A 19,831-nucleotide genomic window follows, 5' to 3' on the forward strand; every position below is an offset into this window, starting at 1 on the left:
AAGCCAGTTGTGGAGCAAACTAAAAAAATGGATTTCATATTTGTAAGTTGGGGACGATGAACTTATACCAAAACTAACTAATCAGAAACAGTTAAAAATTGTTCTTTATCATTACTTATGTTGTCACAGACTGAAAGTATTGGTAGTAGATTATCTGTAGAATAAAAGTTCCATCATGGTAAATCATTGTGTTTTCTGTCATTAACCTGCCTTGCCTTTCCTTCAATTATTCCCATCTTTTATCATTAATTTTATGATTGATTGTACTCTTTATTATTTTATTTTATCTTATTCTTTTATTATTATCATCATTTGCTTCATAAATTCCCTTGGGAAACTCTTCTATTTATTTGCTCATGGGAAATAATCAAATAAATGCATGTTTAAAGTATCTCTCAGGAACCACAACTCACTGTTGTGAAATAAAAACATTTTATTATACATGTAAAAAATGTAATAGTACTTTTTTCAATTAAATATTTTCTGTTTATTATCTGCTAGCTAGGCTAAATGATTTGAAAGTATTCTAAATATAGATAGTTAACATCAATTGGTTTAATTTATTTTTTTCTGCTACACTAACTTTTTATATACTATTTAATTATTTGCAATATAATTTTTTTTTGCAAAATAAATAAATTTCTTCAAGTCTATAAAATCTGAATTCCTCCAACTTGACGTCACAGGTGTAGCCAGGTAGTGGTGCAACACCAGGTCCACCAGGTCTTCAGAGTGTAAATGTGTCCAACAAGGAATGTTCATGAAGTGTAGGTGCAGGTCGTGTTAGTGGTTTTCCAGTTGGTGGTGTGGAGAGTAGTGCATTACAAGGGGCTTTGACTTTTTTGGAGAAGACGACGAGCAACGTAAGTATGAATGAAAGGTGGAATTGACATAGAAAGGGAAGGAGCAGAGGCTTAAGAGGTCGTAGGGCTGGTGGAGGCACCTTCTAGAACAAAGTATAATTATATATTATGTATATTTATTAGTTATTTTATACATTTGATCAGTTTGTATTCTGAAATAAATGTTCATTTACCTTTTTCATATATTTTCAACTTTTTTTCCGTCTGTTTTCTAACTCTCGATGCAGTGCAAAAAAGAGTCATTCGGACCTTTCCACAGATTTTGTATGTAATTCGATCTCTTTTTCCGCAGCAAGTAACTGATGCTTTAACATCTTACATTTTTCCCGGTATTATGTTAATCGTTTCTCTTGAATATCATTGGCCATATTATTTGGAGCTAAAAAATTTGGTGTAAAAGAGTATAAGAAATCGTATGTATAACCTTCAAAAAATTGGACAGCATTTATGTCGTGTAGTGTCAAAATAAATTAATAAAATAAGGAGTAAAATAAAAGAGCTTACCTTTCAATAAATTTAGTTTAGGTGATGATGATCTACTCACAGACAACGGAGACATTTTATTATTTACAAAAAACGGTTCCCAATCATGAATTTTTTAAACCTGGGTCATATGTAAAGTGTTTCAGGTTAATTTAATATAAAATAATTTATTGATAATAATAATTAAGTTGAATATAAATAAACTTTAGCACTAATAAAACGTTTTCTACAGGTCTCCTCCATCTGTAGCGGCAAACTTTTTAGCCGTTGAATCAGGCTGTCCAACCTCCGGTTCCGGTGATTCCCCAAATCACGGCTTGCCACTAGAGGTGTGGTGGTAACACTTGTGTTGCCATAGATTGCCAACCTAATTTTTGTTTAGTCAAGGTGGCGCTACTGTTGACGCTTACAGCGCTTGTCGTCGAACAACTGAACTAAACTATTTAGAATGAGAGAGGCAGAAGAATAAAAGAGAGAAAAAATTTCATCGGTGTTTGGAAAATTGAATGCAGTAACATTTTAGGTTAAAAATTTTCAATAAATAAAAACGCCGAAATTATTGACATTAAAAATTGAAACAAAATGTCAACACGATGGTAAGCTATCACTTTTTTCGCTCTTTCCTTTGTCTTTAAAATATTTGACAATCATAATAATTACCCATATAAAATATAACATTTATTCTTGATATTTTGACCATGTAAAAATCTATTGTTTTTAATAACTGCAGATGCTAATTAATCGTCAATGCTGACGAATACATAATTATCATACCTAATACATGACCTTTTATTCTTTTTTTGCGAAATTATATGCTAATAAATATTGGTAAAGATCCACAAATTAGTAAAAAGAGAAGTCTAAATTCTAATAACACAGTGTATGATAAACAATATAAATTAACATAAACATTTTGAATGTAATTTAATTTTTTTTTTTAATTTATAATTAAAAATATTTCAGGTATCCGATTTATCGGAAAGGAAACCCTCAATTAAGGATATTTTTACCAAATTTTTGGATGAAAATAGTGCCACCTCAATATAAACTACCGGAAAACATCGTTGAATTTCACGTCTCCCTTGAAATGACCAAGTATGATGTAAGAAATTATTTAGAAAAAATCTATAAAATAAATGTCAAAGATGTCAGAACAAGAATTGCACTAGGAAAATTCAAACGAGCCCAAAATGGTGGCTATATTATCAAAGAGGATGATTACAAAGTTGCTTATGTTGTATTAGTAAGTAAAACGTTTGTAGAAATATCAAACATAATTTATATTGAAAATTTATTAACTCATTTAGAATTATAAAATATCTTATTGCCAGAATAACAGGCATTACTTAGAATAAGTATATATAATGAATATCTGCATCTTACTTTCTAGGATAAAAATGAAAAATTCGTTTTTCCTGAATTATTTAAAACTGACGAGATAGATAAACAGGAAAGAGATGAGAAACGTAGTATTGACGAAATGAAAGAAAATTATAAAAAATATTTAAATAAAAATAATAAACCAGGAATTCCAGGATGGTTTGGTATTTAATATACTTAACATTTAATATCATATGTTGTTATATGAAAAATACTTATTTAAAGAATAAATTGAAAATAAAGCTAATGTGAAGTAACACCAGCGTTTCTATCGATTCTTTTTTTATTCATATCAAATTCCGTGAACAGGTCCAGCCTGTGACACTTTGGACAGTCCTGAAAATCATGGCTAAAAACTACCTATAACAAAAATAATAGTATTTAATAAAGTAGAAGATTCATCAATATTTAATAAATATCTCTTTAAAAATTAAAACTTACATTTGGATGTTTTGGACAAATGTAGCGAATTCGGCCTTTTACATAAGTTCCGCAATTTGCGCACAAAACAAATCGTTTGGGTCTGAGACAGATGCAACCCTCCTCTGACATTTTTACTTCTGAAATTATAAATATTCAATTTACTTTAAAAAATAACACCAACTTTAATTTCTTTTAGAACACTATTAATTTATTAAACACTTAGTATCACTAATAACTTCAATGATCAACTCAATTACCGGCGAATCATTCAATAATTCACAAACTCTTGAATACGCTATTTTAACGTTAATTAATCTATCAATTAAATTATTGAAATCCAAGAAGAAAATAAATCAATCAAATTTATTTTAATGGTGTAACGCTTTATAAAAAAGAAAAATTGATTAAATTATAACAGAAATATCACTTTTATCATAGTTTATTAACAACGAAATTACCTGATAAGTAGAAATTTCAATCGATGTGGATGAATATACGCAGTTAATTTAATTTTAGCAAAATATATGCTAAATATTGAACTTGGTTTTTTTTAACACAAATAACTTGTATCGTATTTACGTCCTCTCCGGAAGAAATTCGTATCGAAACTGGCTTGTCTCCTTTGTTTTGATTCTTGTTCTAACGCACGCAGATTGGATGCTACGCACTATGTGTACAAAGCTTCTTAGAAATAAACTTTCTTGAGTACGCACATGTAAACAAACGAAAACCGATAAAAAAAATGAAAAAATTCAAAGATATAAAGAAATAAGGATTCCTCTCTAAAGTACTTGAATATTGAAGACAAAATTATGACCGAGGGTCTTAAACCTTCTGGTCACATGAACAGATTTTTATTTAGACTATACGTTATTGTTAGGGTTTGAATATATTCAATGAACATTTATTAATGTTCAATGTAAAGATAAATAAATAAATTATTCCCAATTCCAGTGTGTAAAATAATACAGCTACATGTTTGTGAGATAAAATTTTCTTTAAAATTTTATTACAATCAAAATCAAGAATACATGGAATTTATTCAAAAATTTAATTTTAAGGTGTTTACATGGAAATAAATGTTTAAATTAGTTTTAAAAAATCATCCAATGATTTTAGTTTCATCTTTGGGTTGCCATAGTTAATTTATTTATCGATCAAACATCAATAAAATCTCATCATTCGAACAATGGCGAGTACGACAAGTACAGATAATAAAAAATCAGGAAACAACAATTTATCGACAATTTATGGCAGGTAAATTAATGATACATTATATTTTATTATTTTCCAGCTACATTGTTATATTTTATTTATTCATACTCTCTAAAATATATTTAAAAAATTATTTGGTGAACACATGGTTTACTATTTCCTAACCCCGAGTTTTTTAATCCAGTCGTGATTCTCAGAAATTTACCCTTCTTTAAAAATGCAATAAAATTTTATTACTGCACTCAATACGTCTGCCGTGTACGGCGTAGGGGTAGACTGCACATGGTGACAAGCCATCAATAGTGACATGTGTGAGTCAAAAAATTGTCAAGATAAAATATGCATTTTAAACTACTTATATTTAGAAAAAATACAAGAAAATATTACATTGAGATGTACATCACGTGATTACAAATCTATTTTTAGTAAAAATTACAATTAATAGCTTGATGTAATAAATTGACAGGCCACAAGAATCTATTTATAATCATGTTTCATGTATTTCAGAGTACCAACTATTGGAACAGACAAAATGAAGGTAACATTTTGTACAGATATGGATAAATCTGTTATAGTTTATAATTTTGAAAAACGTGGTTGGACTCAAGTGGGTCCTGAAGATGACTGGAATTTTTATTGGTAAATATCCAAGTTTTAATTTATGTTATTTAAAGTGCTCTATCTCCAAAGAACCTAACTAAAAACAGTATTCTCATTCATAAGTAATAATATATGATAAACAATCTTCGGAGATTGTGTATTTTGATCTTATGAAAATTTTACAATGAAATAATTTCATTTATTATAATATTTGATATTTATTTATTTATTGATAATTAATCCAGATAGAAAATTATGATACCTATAATATTTCGGAATTTTAGCGTAAAGTTATCTAAAATTTCCTATCTGGATAGATATTCTTCATTTATCCTATAATAAAATTAACTCATTGTCTAGGGCAGTGACTCAATCTTGTAGAAATATTTTCAGTGTTGAAACAGGATACCGGATGGGAGATAATCAGTAAGTTAATCATGTGTAAAGAGCATAACGTAAGCAAATCTATCAATATACATAGCAGAGTTAGATGTAGATATACTACGATATTGACTTCTCAAATATATAATCTATGAGCCAAAGTGAAAGAAAATAAGTATTAATTGCTTCCAATATTCCTAAGTATTTAATTAAAGATAATTTTTTTTGTTTCAAGGACTATCAACCATTTTCCTAATCATTACGAATTAACACGTAAAGATTTACTGGTAAAAAATATAAAGAGATACCGAAAAGATTTAGAAAGAGAAGGGAGCCCACTAGCTGAGAGAGGGGATGGTCCAGGAAAATATTTACATCTTGATTTCATACCTGTCACTTTTGTTTTACCGGCGGATTATAATATGTTTGTTGAGGAGTACAGGAAATCTCCGCAAAGCACCTGGATTATGAAACCATGTGGGAAGTCGCAGGGGGCAGGTATATTTTTAATCAACAAATTGAGTAAATTGAAAAAGTGGTCTCGAGAAGCTAAGAATCCATTTAATCCAAATTTATCAAAAGAATCTTATGTCATATCAAGGTAAGTTAAAATATTAGATAATTTGTTAAATTACTTAATCAGTTTAAAATCTTTCACTGTTAATATTCTTCAAAATTGATAGATACATCGACAATCCACTATTGATTGGTGGAAAAAAATTTGACTTGCGTTTATATGTATTGATAACATCATTTCGACCTTTAAAAGCATATCTCTTTAAGCTAGGTTTTTGTAGATTTTGCACAGTGAAGTACGACACAAGTATCCAAGAACTAGACAATATGTACGTTCATCTTACCAATGTTTCAGTCCAAAAACATGGAGCAAGTACCTTTTGTTACATTACCTTTTTACACCTTCTAGGTATTGAAAGTTTAATTAACGTTTCAGGATGAGTATAATAGTCTTCATGGAGGCAAACTCAGTGTTCAAAATCTCCGACTTTATTTAGAAAGTACTAGAGGCAAAGCTGTAACTGAAAAACTTTTTGCTAACATCTCTTGGTGCATTGTTCATTCGCTTAAAGCTGTTGCACCAGTTATGGCTAACGATAGACATTGTTTTGAATGTTATGGATATGATATAATTATTGATAATAAACTCAAGCCATGGCTCATAGAGGTAAGACTTTAGATATCCAACAGCGTTAAACTCTAGATTAATCATTAGTAGAGACTATCATAAATGAAGCTCATATTATAATGATGGAGTTATAAAATATGTAGAATGCTGTGAATATTCCGGTTATGTAAAGAGTGATAATTATCTTATGATTTTTAGGTGAATGCTTCACCTTCTCTCACATCAACGACTGTGAATGATAGAATATTAAAGTACAAACTCATTGACAATATTGTCTCTATTGTCGTTCCTCCGGATGGAGTACCTGAGTGAGAATAAAAAGGCTTTACTCTCGACAATTCAACAATTCAAGAAATTAATTATGCTTCTTTTTTTGTTACAGTGTTAGATGGAACAAGTGTCCAACGCTTGAAGCTATGGGAAATTTTGAACTTCTGTTAGATGAAGAATTGTCTGCTTTAGAAGAGAAAGAAAGCCCTTCAGGGAAGTACAGAAATTCCTCGAGCAAATGGAAGTAGTTATATTTTAAAAATTTTATCAAAATTGAATAATGAAAAATGAAGCAGGGTTGTGTAAAAAATTATTACAACATGTTTAAAATACATCAACAAAAATTTATTTTTAAAATGTTTTTGTACAAATATTTTACACTACACAATGTGAAATATTGACACTTGTGTATGGCAAAAAGTGAAACGCTAATCATAGTAATTTTTTCATTCAGTCTTGGACGCTAAACGACATCAGCGATTTGCTTGAAAAACTATTCTTCAAGGCATTTTATAAAGTTATATTATTGGCAGTGCCAGATTGAATTTTTTCTTTATCTTTCTTACTATTTGTACGTATTGTTAGAAATGTAATACATTTTTTGTGTTTTCAATCCTAACGATTATGGCACAATCGTAATAGAATGAATATTATAATAAAAAAGAAGCTCTGGTATATAAAACAACAGTAATAGGTAGAAATTTATTTATGGAAAAATTTCATGTGCGTTTGTACGTTTCAACCCTTCGTTACATTATAAAGATGTTATATTCAATTAGAATTTATTATTATTATTATTCTTATTAATAATAATAATTAGTTAAATTTTGAATTAAATTACAAAAATTACAGTTCAAATCAAAAATATCTAAACACTAAATTTCTTAATTTTTTTATAAATTTATAAAATTATTTATCGAAACTTATATAATAAAAATAGTACTTTTAATTTTAAATCTCAAAAATTTTACAAATTATTTTCTAAACAAAAAATAACAAAAGTCTAGATAGTTTTGATTACCACTGTATAATTTTATTTAATAATAATTTTACTCGAAGCAGCCTTTGGTCACGTGCCACATCAGGTAAAGAACATAAAAACTAAACTTTTCTTTTCTAATGATAAAAATATTAACGTTATATATAATACGATATAATTTTCATCACAATTAACAGTATAGATAAAAATAATAAAATGGCTTTTGCATGCAGACATAATAGCCAATGTGTGAAATCTGCGTTATCATTTTCAATATTATAACTTATCTGATGCATACATTTATCTATACAATGGAATAGTATCTATTCATGAGATATGAATGTGAAGGATATTTTATAATTTTTTATAAAATCTTAAATGATCAAGTAGTTTGGCGAGCTTTTCGAGAGTTTACTTTAGGTGATTTCTTCAAACAGACAGCAATTTCATATAAAAACTCCTCGGTATCTTATAACGAATATGTCTAATCTTGTTCAAGTATATATGTTGAGACCCTCGGACGGTACCTCAAGTGAACTTGTGTCCTTCACACTCATACTAATAATATCTATTCATTCTCCATTCATTCTAACTCTTTTACTTTAGTTAAAAATTAATTTTTATATACACACATACACTATTTACATTTTACCATGGGAATATTCTTTTTAAAAAAAATACTAACCACGGTTTTTTTAGGCACTGAGGATTGAATTATTTCTGTACATGAATAAAATAACAATTTGTGTAATTAAAACAATTATTTGCACTTTATACTACTATGTGGCTAACCAATAAATGCCCGCGCGTGCATTATCTACAAATAATTAGCACCTTCATCATTATCCAAATGTAAGATCTACTTTTTTCAAAAAAATTTAAATCTATTTTTAAATTTTGTAAGAACAAATAACTATATCATTTTAATATCAAATGATTGATATAGTGATACTGAACTTATTTGATATAAAGCTCGTTTTTTGTTAAATTGTTGATTAATTTTTTCTTTTATAAAAATCTTAAAATACTTTAATTGCTCTAAAGTACCATTTTGAGGAAGCACCAAATTTTTTTGATATATGTTTTATGGTACAGGTGAAGGAGGAGGTGGAAGTGGACTAAAATATGTTGAAGATCTAGAACTAGGAGATGGTGGACAACTGATTCCTGCATCACTGTGATATACTGATCGAGGTGTTGGAGGTGGAGGAAAGGGCTCACTTTCATACCTATACCGAGCAGGATAATTGCAATCTGACTCATCACAGACATCCGTACTACACGGTGTTGGCGGAGGTGGTTGATTTATAGTACGATAATGTCTATAAGGACGATATCTTGAAGCATTACTGCTTGAACATCTTGTAGAGTTAGCTGTTGTTGCAGGACTTGGTGGGGGATTTAAAGTCTCTTGGGGATAACCACCAGCTGAACTCCCACGAGTGGAACTTGACGCACCTTAAAAATAACAATTAGTTGATTCATCAGAATTTTTTTTTTCTCGGTATGAATAATGAACGAATGAGAATATTAAATAAAAATGTACCTGTGATATGACTGCGATCGTAGCTGGAGCCAATGCTACTTCCAGTTAATGTGGACATTCTTACAGTTTTTAAACCAGCTTTGAGATCTTTAACTCCATTTTTTTGCACAAGCATTGGTTTACCGGACCTCCCAGGCTTCGGTGAAAGCGGGTCTCCCGCTGAGTCATGTAGAATATCTGGCAATTCTTCACTGCTTGAAAGTCTTTTCCGGCAATAATAGAATACCAGTACAGTAATGCTAATGACACCCATAACCGCAAGAATCGCAATAATATAAGCACTCTTGCCTCCTTCTGCTAACGGCCCAATGTCTTGACGTCGATTTAATGGTGAACAGACTGCAGCTGATTCATCACTGCCATCTGCACAATTCTCCCAACCATCGCATAACGTATTTCCCGCAATACAAACTGATGTTAGTGTACATCGAAATTGACCAGGTTGACAACAGTGAGCTTCATCACCACCATCTTGACATTGTACTGTGCCATCACAGACCCAAGAAAGATCTATACACTGTCCACTTTGGCATCGATACTGATCTCGATCACATATAGGACATCCAAGTTCATCACTGCCATCAGGACAATCTGCTCGTCCATCGCATTTCCAAATGACAGGTATACAGTCTTTGGTAAGTGCTGAGCTGGAATCTGCACAAGTAAAATGATCAGCTCCACAAGCAGGAGCAGCGCTGCAGGTTCTTTTATCATCGGAAAGTACTAGGTATTGAGGACAAGAACACTTGGCAGTAGTTCCGGAACCAATGCAAAAGTGAGAACAACCACCATAATCTTGAAAAGGACTGCAGGGATGTGATTCCATCACTTGATCATCTGGTGTTTTTACAGCTACAAGATCGGTGAGTGATCGATTCATCAATGTTTTTCTTCCTGCTCCAGAAGTCTTATTAACATGTTCAACAAGTTGAGATGCACGATTGAACCAATACAGATAACTATCTAAGATTGAAAGATATGCAATTGATCCTGGATCTTCAACAGAGATTAAGACTCTTCGTGATTTTCCGCCGAGTTCAGCAACTTCAATTTGTCGACCATGAGCCCAAAAAATAAGATTCGAGACAGTATCAACGGTTAGACTGGTTGGTTGATTTAAATCTGTAGCAACAATTATACGGTCTTTGCCATCCATTCCACTTTGCACTATTTTCATTTTCCCTCCGATATCAGTCCAAAAGAGTAGACGTTTCTCTGGATGCACAGCAATATTCCTCGGTTTTTCTCCGTCACCCTTGACAACCACTCCGAGAACAGAACCATTGTCGAGTCTTGTCACGTTTATTGCATCATTTTCTGAGCACGACCAAAAGAGCAGTCTACCCAAAGGATCAAGAGCAAGATCAAAGGGATGAGAGCCTGTCCCTCCGGGAATTATCACTGAAGCGTGCGTCTTATTCTCAAGAGCTTTTCGTATTGACATAGAACGTCCGTCTATCCAGTAAATATGTTGAGTTATTGGATCAAATTCAATCGATCGTACATTTTTCAATCCTTGAACGCGCAACACAATGTCTGGACAATCATCGCCTTCGGGAAGAATTCTTCCCATGACATTTCTCATACTATAAACCATAAAATTACGTGGAGCAATGCATGTCTTATTATTAGATGCTAAACTGTAATGTGTTGGGCACGTACACTTGTGAGAATGTGACTGATTAGCAGCAGGATCAGGTAGGGCGATGCAAATATGACTGCAATCACCGTTATTAATTGCACATGTATTTGTTCCAGCCTGTCTTGATGCATGAAAGACCAGGATGTCAGTAACAGATTCTAGTTTATCATGAATTTTTGTTCGATTTGCACCGGTTGTTTTGTTGGCTCTCTCAATATCTCCAGTATTCCAGTCTGTCCAATAAATATAGTCTAGATACTGAGTAATTCCAAAGGGGTAAACAATGTCCTGAGTAATGACTGCCTTACGTTTAGACGTCTTAAGATTGTAGCTGTCGATGGCAGGCGTGTAGAGATCCGCCCAGTACAGTTGCCGTGAGGCGTGATCAATCGTCAAGCCATGAGTACGACCGATGTTCGATAAGATTACTTGTCTCGAAGTGCCATCCAAGTCTGCTCTTTCAATACTTCCAGAGTTTCCCCATTCACTCCAATACATATGGCCTTGCACTGGATCTAATGCCAAGCATCGAGGCTCCATAAGATCTTGCCAGATTAAAACTTTTCTACTACCATCCTCCAATCGCACTACTTCGATTCTTCGAGTGCCGGTATCACTCCAATATAAGTTGTGAGCGATCCAGTCGATTGCTAAACCCTCAGGTGTTTCTAAACCCAAGTCGACGACCTTCTCGACTTCTGAACCATTTATGAAAGCCCTTGTTATTGTTTTTAGCTTTACGTCCGTCCAATAAATTCTATTCTGGGTCATGTCGAAATCTAAAGCACTAAAGATAAAAAATTTCATTTAAATTTAAAAGGCTAAATAGTCATAAATAATAAAGAAAAATATTTGGAATAGTAAAACTCACCTAGCATCTTTTACTCCTGTCACCGGAATAATATTATCATTGTTGGCATTTTCAATACTAATTCTTCCAATATTATCTTTCCTCGAAAATAAGAGAAAAGCATCAGGAATGACGCAAGTTTTTTGATCCTTCTTCAACTCATATCCAATCTGACACGCACAAACATAATTATTTTTTGGTCTATTCAAACAAAGATGACTACATCCTCCGTTATTATTAGCACAAGGATTAGTCCCTTGAATTCTCCCCAAGTGAACAGCTTTTACTCCCATGACATTTGGAATTTGATCCACGATTACTTCTCTATCAGCTCCAGTGAGTTTATGCGCTCGGTCAATACTTCTCCTTTGCCAATCTGTCCAGTATAAAAAGTCTCCCAAGAGACTTAATCCAAAAAGATGTGGAAGATTATCCGTGATAACTTCTCTTCTGTCTGATCCATCCATATTACAAACTTCAATCTTATCCGTCTTTGCGTCACACCAGTAAACCTTTTTCCTTTCGAGATCCAAAGCGATTCCATTGGGCCAAGTGATGTCTTTAGTGATAAGCAAAGTTCTTTCACTGCCATCAAGATTACTTCGTTCGATTTTGGGTCTTCTTTCGTTCCAATCGGTCCAAAACATCCAACCAAGCTCTGGAGCTAGAGCAATAGCTCTTGGATCTAAAAGATCTTCATTTATTAGAACCTTTCGACATGTTCCATTTAATCGTGCTACTTGAATTCTATCAGTCCCTGTATCTGTCCAGTACATATTCCTTGCGATCCAATCGATAGCAATACCTTCAGGATTTGTAACTTCTGTGATGACAATATCTTCTTGACCCGATCCATCTAAATATGCACGTCGAATGGCTCGTGCTTTTTCATCAGTCCAATAAAACATCTCATCAACAGGATCAAAATCAATGGCTATTGCATGTTTGACACCTGTTAAAGGTAAAACAACATTGGTATAATCTGGAGAGTCTAACGATAATCTACAGATTTCTGTTTGTTGAACTATCAGTAACACTTCTTCAGGTCTTTTTGCACAAGTATAATTGTTGATTAACTTAACTCCTGTTGGACAAGCACAAGAATATCCAGGTGGATCAGGATTGAGTAAACACAGGTGAGAACAATTTCCATTATTATGTCTACATGGATTATCCGTGAAAGGTTGTCTTCTAGGGTCCCATACTTCGATATCTCCAGGTACATATTCACCATGAAATAATTCTCGAGGATGAGATTGGCTTGTTGTTGATCGAACATCATGTGAATGAATACACCAAGTCTTCCAATCAGTCCAATATAGTTTTTGCTCAAAAAATGAAATGGCAAAAGGGTAATCTAGGCCTTCTTTAACTATTTTTCTTCTATTCTTTCCTCGATAATCCATCACAGCTATAAATCTTAGTCTACCATCTGCCCAATAAATTAACTCGTTTTCATAATCTACAGTCAATCCATTAGGCCAGAAGATGTCGTCAGATACAATGATTTCTCTAGTCTTGGGATCACCGTTCATAGCAGCTCTCTCAATCTTTGGGACGTCTCCCCAGTCAGTCCAAAACATTATACTTCTCATAGGTACCAAGGCTATAGCTCGTGGCTCGTAAATATCTGTCCAGAAGAGTACTTTTCGATGTTGTTCACCATCAATACTCGTCACTTCAATCCTGTTTTTCTCTCCATCAGTCCAATAAAGTTTCCCAGTGAACCAATCACACGCAAGCCCATCCGGTGATATTAAACTAGAATTAACAATAGTTATTCGTTCTCCAGCATGAGTACCATTGGTTTTAACGCATTGAATCATTTCTAAGCCACTGTCAGACCAACAGACTAGCCTTTTTTCCCAGAAAAAATCCAACGCTGCTCCCTGAGAAAGGTCTTTAACTATTGTTAAAACTTTATTGCCTCGAGAAATATTAGCCACTCGGATATCCCTGTGAGTTGCAAACAGAAGAGTTGGAGAGCCTGAAACAATAACAAAAAAAGTTCTATCTTAGAAAGAGTTTAAATACATCATCATAAAGAATAGATTTATCATCTAACTGATATAGAATTTTAAGATGAGTAATTTATGATATGAAACATGGAGAAAGTCATTTGCATTACTTTGGGTATAATTGCTAGTTAATTATTGACTAAAAATGTTTTTTTTTAGGAAATTTTTTCTAAGAACCATGAACTAAAGACTTGAGAACATTATAAAGATTCATAAATGACACTTGAAGTCTTCAGTGGCAGTGGAGTGACGTCCTTTTTACTTTTTTTCGTGATGCTTTGAAGCTTCACAACAAGCCAACAGAGTTTCTGCGCCTCATTATGCACTTTAACGCATTATTATTCCCTTTGCGGCATTCTGAAGATGAGAAGAGTAGACAAGAGAAGAAGAAAGAAAGTAACTGAAAGAAGAGTCTGTTCAAAACGATTTTACCAAGTTCTCTCTTGTATTTCTTTTCCTTCTTGCAATTGAAGAAAAAGGACCCGGATCAAACCTATGGCACTACTTCTCTATTCACATCAATATACTATAAGGCTTTTCCTTTCATTTTATTTTCTTCAACACCTACTCTTTCGATCGAACAATAATTCTGAATGAAAACAAAAAATTCTCACGTTAGTACGGAACTCGTTGGATTATTGAAGACGGACGAGGGCAAAGGGAGAGGTACAGGTGACGAGGCGTGAGATTAAACGAGCAGTGGAATGAAGAAAAAAATGAGAGACTAAGCAAAATAAAAAATAAAAATTAAAGAGAGAGGCCTCAACATTTGCACGAGTGGGCACTCGCAAGCCAGAGCAGCAGGAAAGCACGTTCTTCACTTTCTCACCAAAAAAAAGCTTAGAAAAAAATTATTATAAAGAGGCAAGCTTAGCAAAAATGTTTATCTTGAAGAGCTGTAAAAAATATGTAGACTACAAAAAAAATGCTGTAGCATTACATTTATATATAGACACCGAAAAAAAATTATGTTAACCTATCATCATTTTCATTAAATGTTCAATGCTAATACTTTGCATCCGTCTAGAAACAATCATTTTCATCAAATGTTCAATGCTAATACTTTGCACCCATCTAGAAACCATCAATTTGCTAAATAAGAGCAAACTGTCTAAGTCTTAAATCAGAGAATAAGCTTGTTGATCTCCATTGAAGCTAATAAAAATGTTATTTTGGTTTAGTATTTGAAAATACCAAGAATGTGGTAATAAATATGCAGAAATACGTTAAAATGTGTAAAAAAATTCAATTAAAATATTTGAAAGCAGATTGTTTTTAATATTTATTCGCAGAAAAAGTATTCAAATATATGGAGATGTGTATGTATGTATATGTTCATGTATATGACCCCTACGCCAATGTAAAAGACTTGAAGAGTGGTGGAGAGCAGCAGCAGGCACGCGAGATCGTTCCTCGTTGGCAGTCCGTGAACCTAAAGTCCTTGCTGGTTTGTATCCTGGAGTATAGAGCGAAGATGAAGAGAAAGAGGAGGAAGGAGGAGATGGCAGTTAGCACGCCCCTCTTACTGCCTCTACCGTGCCTTGTTAGCGGCCGTTAGTCTTCTTATATTTTCTCTCTCATCCTCTTTTTGATTGCTCATCTCTTTTCTTCTCACATTCACCTTCCACTCACGGGCCTCCGGAAGAGATTCTCTCGCATCCTTGACACTGAAATGACGATAGGCTATACCGAAAAATACAACTCTAACTTCCTGGGAAATTGATTTAATATTTTTATTTTTCCTTTTTTTATGTTCAGCTGATCCGTCGACGTCTAGACGTGATTCAATTTTAAATTAATGGCTGTCGAGGATAATGATGGAGGAGGGAATGCAAAGCAGGTGGCGAAGGCTACGAATAAGGTAGTAGGCAGGGTGATGAACAGCACGAGAGAGGGCTGACCCCAGCAGCATCGACTACCAACTATTCTACTTACTACCACTAATACACGGGGTGGCTCTTAACACCAACATGCTACGACAATTTCAATGAGAGCAAGAGAAAAGTAAAACCCAAGGTTTATCGTCTTTCAGCACGCAGGTAGACGTGGGTGTTTGCTTCAATTCAAATCCAACAACCAAGTGAACTTTTAGTCAGTGTATGTGTTTGCTCTATGTGCTATACAGTATTAATCAAAAATAGAACTATTTCTTTTGTTTGCTTGAAAAGCAATGCGAAATTATTTTTTCTTTTCTTTTGCACAAAAAAAATACTGGAATTTCTTTTTTTTTTTTATACATTCTAACTTTAAAAAGTTATCCGACTTTTTTTATTTCTAAAATATAACTAAGAAAAAATTATTTTATATGAAAAGAATACAATTAATGAATTAACATTATCCTTTTCTTGAAATGAAATTCAAAGATAAAAACACGGTAGAATCTTTTTAAAGAGTTTTAACAATTTTAAAAGCATGAATTCTTTATTATGCTCGTCAACTTTTTTTTTTCAAATTGAAATTAATTAATTTTTTTTTTTTTACAGTTCTACATATTGAGTTAAAACATATCCATTCATTGAATACACTTTTTAATGATAATTTATTCAATTCAATAATTTAATGTCATTATTAATAGCAGCATTAAATACTTTAACTACATTAGTTTTTGTTCAGTAATTTTTAACGAGTAATGTTATAAGTATCTTTTCTCTTCTTTTTTGTTCAAAGTCGCAGATGAGTTTGGAGTAGATTCGTAGCCTCTAAAATACACAAGGGTCCACATTATGCATTCTCCTGGAAGCGAAGATAAGAAGAAAAGGTAAAGGGAGATTGAGAGAGAAAGAAACGAGATGTCTGGTACGCTAGTTCTTCAGTCCTTTTGTGATATCTTCAAACGATCAGCCCACGTGTGATTTACGGTTAAATTAACACACGCTTCCGCAATTTCCTATGTATTACAAAAGGATGATAAAAAATAAAAAATAGAAAAAAAAAAAACAAATAAAGATGAGAGAGATTGAGAAGTAGAAAAGAGTATATCGATGGAAATGATAATAATACCTGTGGGATTACGAAGTGTTTTCAGATCTTTGGCTTTTCATTTCTATACATCCTTTACTAAGACACAAGAATGAAATGTCAAAAAAATAGACACAAAGAAAAATTTATTTTCAAGATGAAAAACATACTATAGAGTATACAGAAACGATATTTTATTGAAAATTTTGTATAAAAGTAATAAAATATTTTTATTAATTCAATTTTATTCACTCAAGAATTTTTATGTGTTTTTGAAATTTTTTTTTTTCTCCGTAGAGAATCAAATAATAAGCATAAACATTAGATGAAAATGTAAATAAAGTGATTTTTGTCAAGTTTTCTGATAAATTTAAATGATTATAACTCATAAATAAATCATCTAAAATACTTTTTATAAGAAGTGCTTGAAATTGCCAATAGGACAATCTTTACGACAGATTCATTATCATTTAAATAATATGTTATATGTTTTATGGAGTTGGACACAAACCATAAACTAATTCTTGAATTTATTTGTAACTGGATGTTTCGTCAAATTCGTTTTGATTGAGAGAACAGTTAAGATGTTTTGAAAAAAATATACACATAATAGTTTTGTGTGACAAAAATGACTATAAATCACTGGTATAATTTGAATATAAAATGATTACTTGAAATATTTTATCAAATCAAAAATCAGAAAAAAATGAAGAAAAAAAGTGTCCAATGTATTGATGTTTTAGAAGTCTCTTACAAGTACATTCACATTTTTTTTCCCCTCATAATTTGCGTCTAGAGTAGTTCAAAGGACTTTGTCCACGACATGACTATTAGTCGAACTTTTGATGTTTATGTAAGAAAGACTGGAAAAAATTGTTCGGTTCAATACAAAAATTTTGCATCACTTGGAAAGATGAAAGAATAAATTGAAGTAATCTATGAGAAGTTACAATTGAAACGGAAGAGAGAGGAGATGGACTGAAGACAGAGAAGTTGAAAAGAAGAAACGACTTTGCATTCTCTCGTCTTTGATTCTGGTGAACGCATACACCTGAAAGCATTATTTATATTGTGGCTTGTTAGGAGACTGGCAAGAAGGACGGGAGACAGCCCCAGGGAAGGAAAAGAGCTAGGTAGGACTTATGAAGGAAGATAGAAAGAGAAGAAGAAGGTAGAAGGGAGACACAACTAGAGGGAGGGTCTACATTCCTGAGGTTCGGATCCCTCAGAGTTCTCTGTTCACTCTCTGTTGTAGAGAAACGCTGTGCAAGGATTCTATATATCTCTCTCACTTCTCTTTCTTCTTCTCTTTGACGATGAATATAGGCGAGTTTGAGAGCATTGTGTTTTGTATTCCATTTCCTTTGGCAACCTTTGCTTATTTCGCTTTCGTTTTTGGCCTCTTGTTCATCCCCAGTCGAAGGTTTCTCTCCCTTGTGCGGCAACAACGCTTCCAACAGAGCATATGCACACCTCTGGCACACTTTTTTCTTATTCTTCTTCTTCTTCACCATCTCCTTTTATGCCATTCCACCTCGCCATGGGGACTCCTTTTGGGCGGGGGTGCCAGCGAGGAAGTGATTAAAGTGATCCAGACGCTTTTATTTCTTTTTTCTATTCATTCTCAAGCTTACATTCACACAAGTTTCCTGTGTTACATTTTTCGAATTTTTCCCCTTTTTTATCTCAATTTTTTCCTTCATTACATTAACCTAAAAACGTATTTTCTCTCGCAAATCTAACCTTAAATCTATTGGGAATGTTTTCTATACGTTTTTATGTAGTTTTCTATTGAATGAAATTATTGTACAGCTTGAAAATCATTCTAAATCATGAATAGAAATTCAAACAGGATAATGTAAACAACGGAAGCAAAGCAAAATAGATAAGATAAATAGATCAACATTGCGTACTTTTATCATTTTTATAGACCCTAGAAAAAATCTAATTAATTTATTGGATGTCACTATGCGATTATCTAATATTTAATCGTAAATTAAACGATAAAGATAATTATAAAGATGAAAGAAAACACTTACCATAAGTAGAAGATACTACGAGAGTGCACAAGATGCAGGCAGCGAGGGCGCCCCTCAATTTCCCTAGAGCCATTCTAAAATCGTAAAATATTTACGTGTTTTATGTACATTTCTGCGAAATTCGCATTTACTTTTCTTCTTTATTTATTGTAAATCTTTATTCTTCCCTCCTTTCATAAAATCAAGTATTTCAAACGTCATGAAAACCTAAGGAGGGAACGACACTTAGTCACAAAGTTAAATTTTCCATTATTTCGAGACATTATTCACTATTTTTATATAAACACCTTTATTAACATACACTTTCATTCATTTTGATATCTGTTAACAACCATAACTGTCCCGTGGCACATGAAAATTGTCAACAAAAAAAAAACAATCGAGCTTCTTCACTCCCGACGGAGGAAAGCGTTAAAACACATTGCCATGCTCGGCACGAACTGAGAGATGCGGATGGTGAGGGAGTGAAAGTAGCATTTTTGTTTGCCGCACGACAAAATGGCGAATTACATGCGCATGCGCAGTACAGAAAAAATAATAATAGCACGAAAGATTCTAATTTAAAATTTAATTGACTTATAAGTAGACTTGAAAGATAAAAGAAAACTTATTAACATACTAATTTCAACTAACAACGAACTCATTTTTATTAATTACAGTATAAAAATATACATAATAATATATCTCCAGATTTCAATTAAAAAAATTAAAGCCAACTTCAACTAATTAACGAATAAAGTAACAATTATACTCATGTCCAAGTAATGTAGATAAGTCTTTTATTTTCATATATAATATGTTATTTAAAATACATCGAAATATATTAATTTAATCGCAATGTATAACAGTTTATCTAATGCTCATATTACGTAAAAATTTACTGTATTTCAATAATTAATTTAAATAATTCACTTATTACAATAAGGAGGGTATATCAATGTTAGTTCAAAATTAATGTTAATATTATGTCGGTGGAAGTCATTGTAATTATTGAAGCTGGAAGATATTTTGGAGCATTTGTTTATATGTAAATAAGACGT

At 32.5% G+C, this 19,831-nt stretch overlaps 3 protein-coding genes and 1 long non-coding RNA gene across 11 annotated transcripts; 2 read left to right on the forward strand and 2 right to left on the reverse strand.

The window, feature by feature from the left end:
- Window positions 1-416: 416 nt before the first annotated feature.
- On the reverse strand, window positions 417-1,645 carry LOC118065728 (uncharacterized). The gene is made up of 3 exons (XR_004690186.1): window positions 1,368-1,645; window positions 1,037-1,242; window positions 417-946 (listed from the first exon to the last, which is right to left on the reverse strand). It is a non-coding gene; the product is annotated as an uncharacterized lncRNA (long non-coding RNA).
- Window positions 1,646-1,755: 110 nt separating this feature from the next.
- On the forward strand, window positions 1,756-2,977 carry mRpL23 (mitochondrial ribosomal protein L23). The gene is made up of 3 exons (XM_035081203.1): window positions 1,756-1,942; window positions 2,310-2,589; window positions 2,737-2,977. The coding sequence occupies exons 1-3, from the start codon at window positions 1,929-1,931 to the stop codon at window positions 2,896-2,898; spliced, it is 456 nt and encodes a 151-aa protein (XP_034937094.1). The 5' UTR covers window positions 1,756-1,928; the 3' UTR covers window positions 2,899-2,977.
- A 902-nt stretch (window positions 2,978-3,879) lies between these two features.
- On the forward strand, window positions 3,880-7,378 carry TTLL1B (Tubulin tyrosine ligase-like 1B). 8 transcript variants are annotated; one of them, XM_035081194.1, is made up of 9 exons: window positions 3,880-4,130; window positions 4,211-4,406; window positions 4,872-5,003; window positions 5,325-5,390; window positions 5,581-5,946; window positions 6,029-6,230; window positions 6,298-6,528; window positions 6,688-6,797; window positions 6,872-7,378. In XM_035081194.1, exons 2-9 carry the CDS (start codon window positions 4,339-4,341, stop codon window positions 7,005-7,007), a joined length of 1,311 nt encoding a protein of 436 aa, XP_034937085.1. In that variant the 5' UTR covers window positions 3,880-4,130; window positions 4,211-4,338; the 3' UTR covers window positions 7,008-7,378. The 8 variants fall into 8 exon arrangements, with proteins under 8 accessions (XP_034937085.1, XP_034937086.1, XP_034937092.1 ...); XM_035081195.1 differs by having other exon boundaries at window positions 3,880-4,126; XM_035081201.1 differs by having other exon boundaries at window positions 3,880-4,406; window positions 6,143-6,230.
- Window positions 7,379-7,704: 326 nt separating this feature from the next.
- arr (low-density lipoprotein receptor-related protein 6) lies at window positions 7,705-19,242 on the reverse strand. The gene is made up of 4 exons (XM_035081124.1): window positions 18,792-19,242; window positions 11,798-13,763; window positions 9,285-11,713; window positions 7,705-9,196 (listed from the first exon to the last, which is right to left on the reverse strand). Exons 1-4 carry the CDS (start codon window positions 18,862-18,864, stop codon window positions 8,823-8,825), a joined length of 4,842 nt encoding a protein of 1,613 aa, XP_034937015.1. The 5' UTR covers window positions 18,865-19,242; the 3' UTR covers window positions 7,705-8,822.
- Between the last annotated feature and the right edge of the window lie 589 nt (window positions 19,243-19,831).

The sequence above is a fragment of the Chelonus insularis genome, unplaced genomic scaffold (genome assembly GCF_013357705.1).
Source record: "Chelonus insularis isolate UGA/USDA-ARS -01 unplaced genomic scaffold, ASM1335770v1 contig_321_pilon, whole genome shotgun sequence".
In the NCBI taxonomy this organism is placed as follows: domain Eukaryota; kingdom Metazoa; phylum Arthropoda; class Insecta; order Hymenoptera; family Braconidae; genus Chelonus; species Chelonus insularis.

What these genes read in the sequence shown, in the direction of transcription:
- arr (XM_035081124.1), bottom strand. Translation starts at nt 18,864, where the DNA reads ATGGCTCTAGGGAAATTGAGGGGCGCCCTCGCTGCCTGCATCTTGTGC. An exon ending in ACAGGAGTAAAAGATGCTAG is followed by an intron (nt 11,714 to 11,797) that starts GTGAGTTTTACT and finishes TTTTATCTTTAG; the next exon opens with TGCTTTAGATTTCGACATGA. An exon ending in CGATCGCAGTCATATCACAG is followed by an intron (nt 9,197 to 9,284) that starts GTACATTTTTAT and finishes GTTATTTTTAAG; the next exon opens with GTGCGTCAAGTTCCACTCGT.
- TTLL1B (XM_035081194.1), top strand. Translation starts at nt 4,339, where the DNA reads ATGGCGAGTACGACAAGTACAGATAATAAAAAATCAGGAAACAACAAT. An exon ending in TCAAGCCATGGCTCATAGAG is followed by an intron (nt 6,529 to 6,687) that starts GTAAGACTTTAG and finishes TATGATTTTTAG; the next exon opens with GTGAATGCTTCACCTTCTCT. An exon ending in CCTCCGGATGGAGTACCTGA is followed by an intron (nt 6,798 to 6,871) that starts GTGAGAATAAAA and finishes TTTTTGTTACAG; the next exon opens with TGTTAGATGGAACAAGTGTC.
- mRpL23 (XM_035081203.1), top strand. An exon ending in AAGTTGCTTATGTTGTATTA is followed by an intron (nt 2,590 to 2,736) that starts GTAAGTAAAACG and finishes CTTACTTTCTAG; the next exon opens with GATAAAAATGAAAAATTCGT.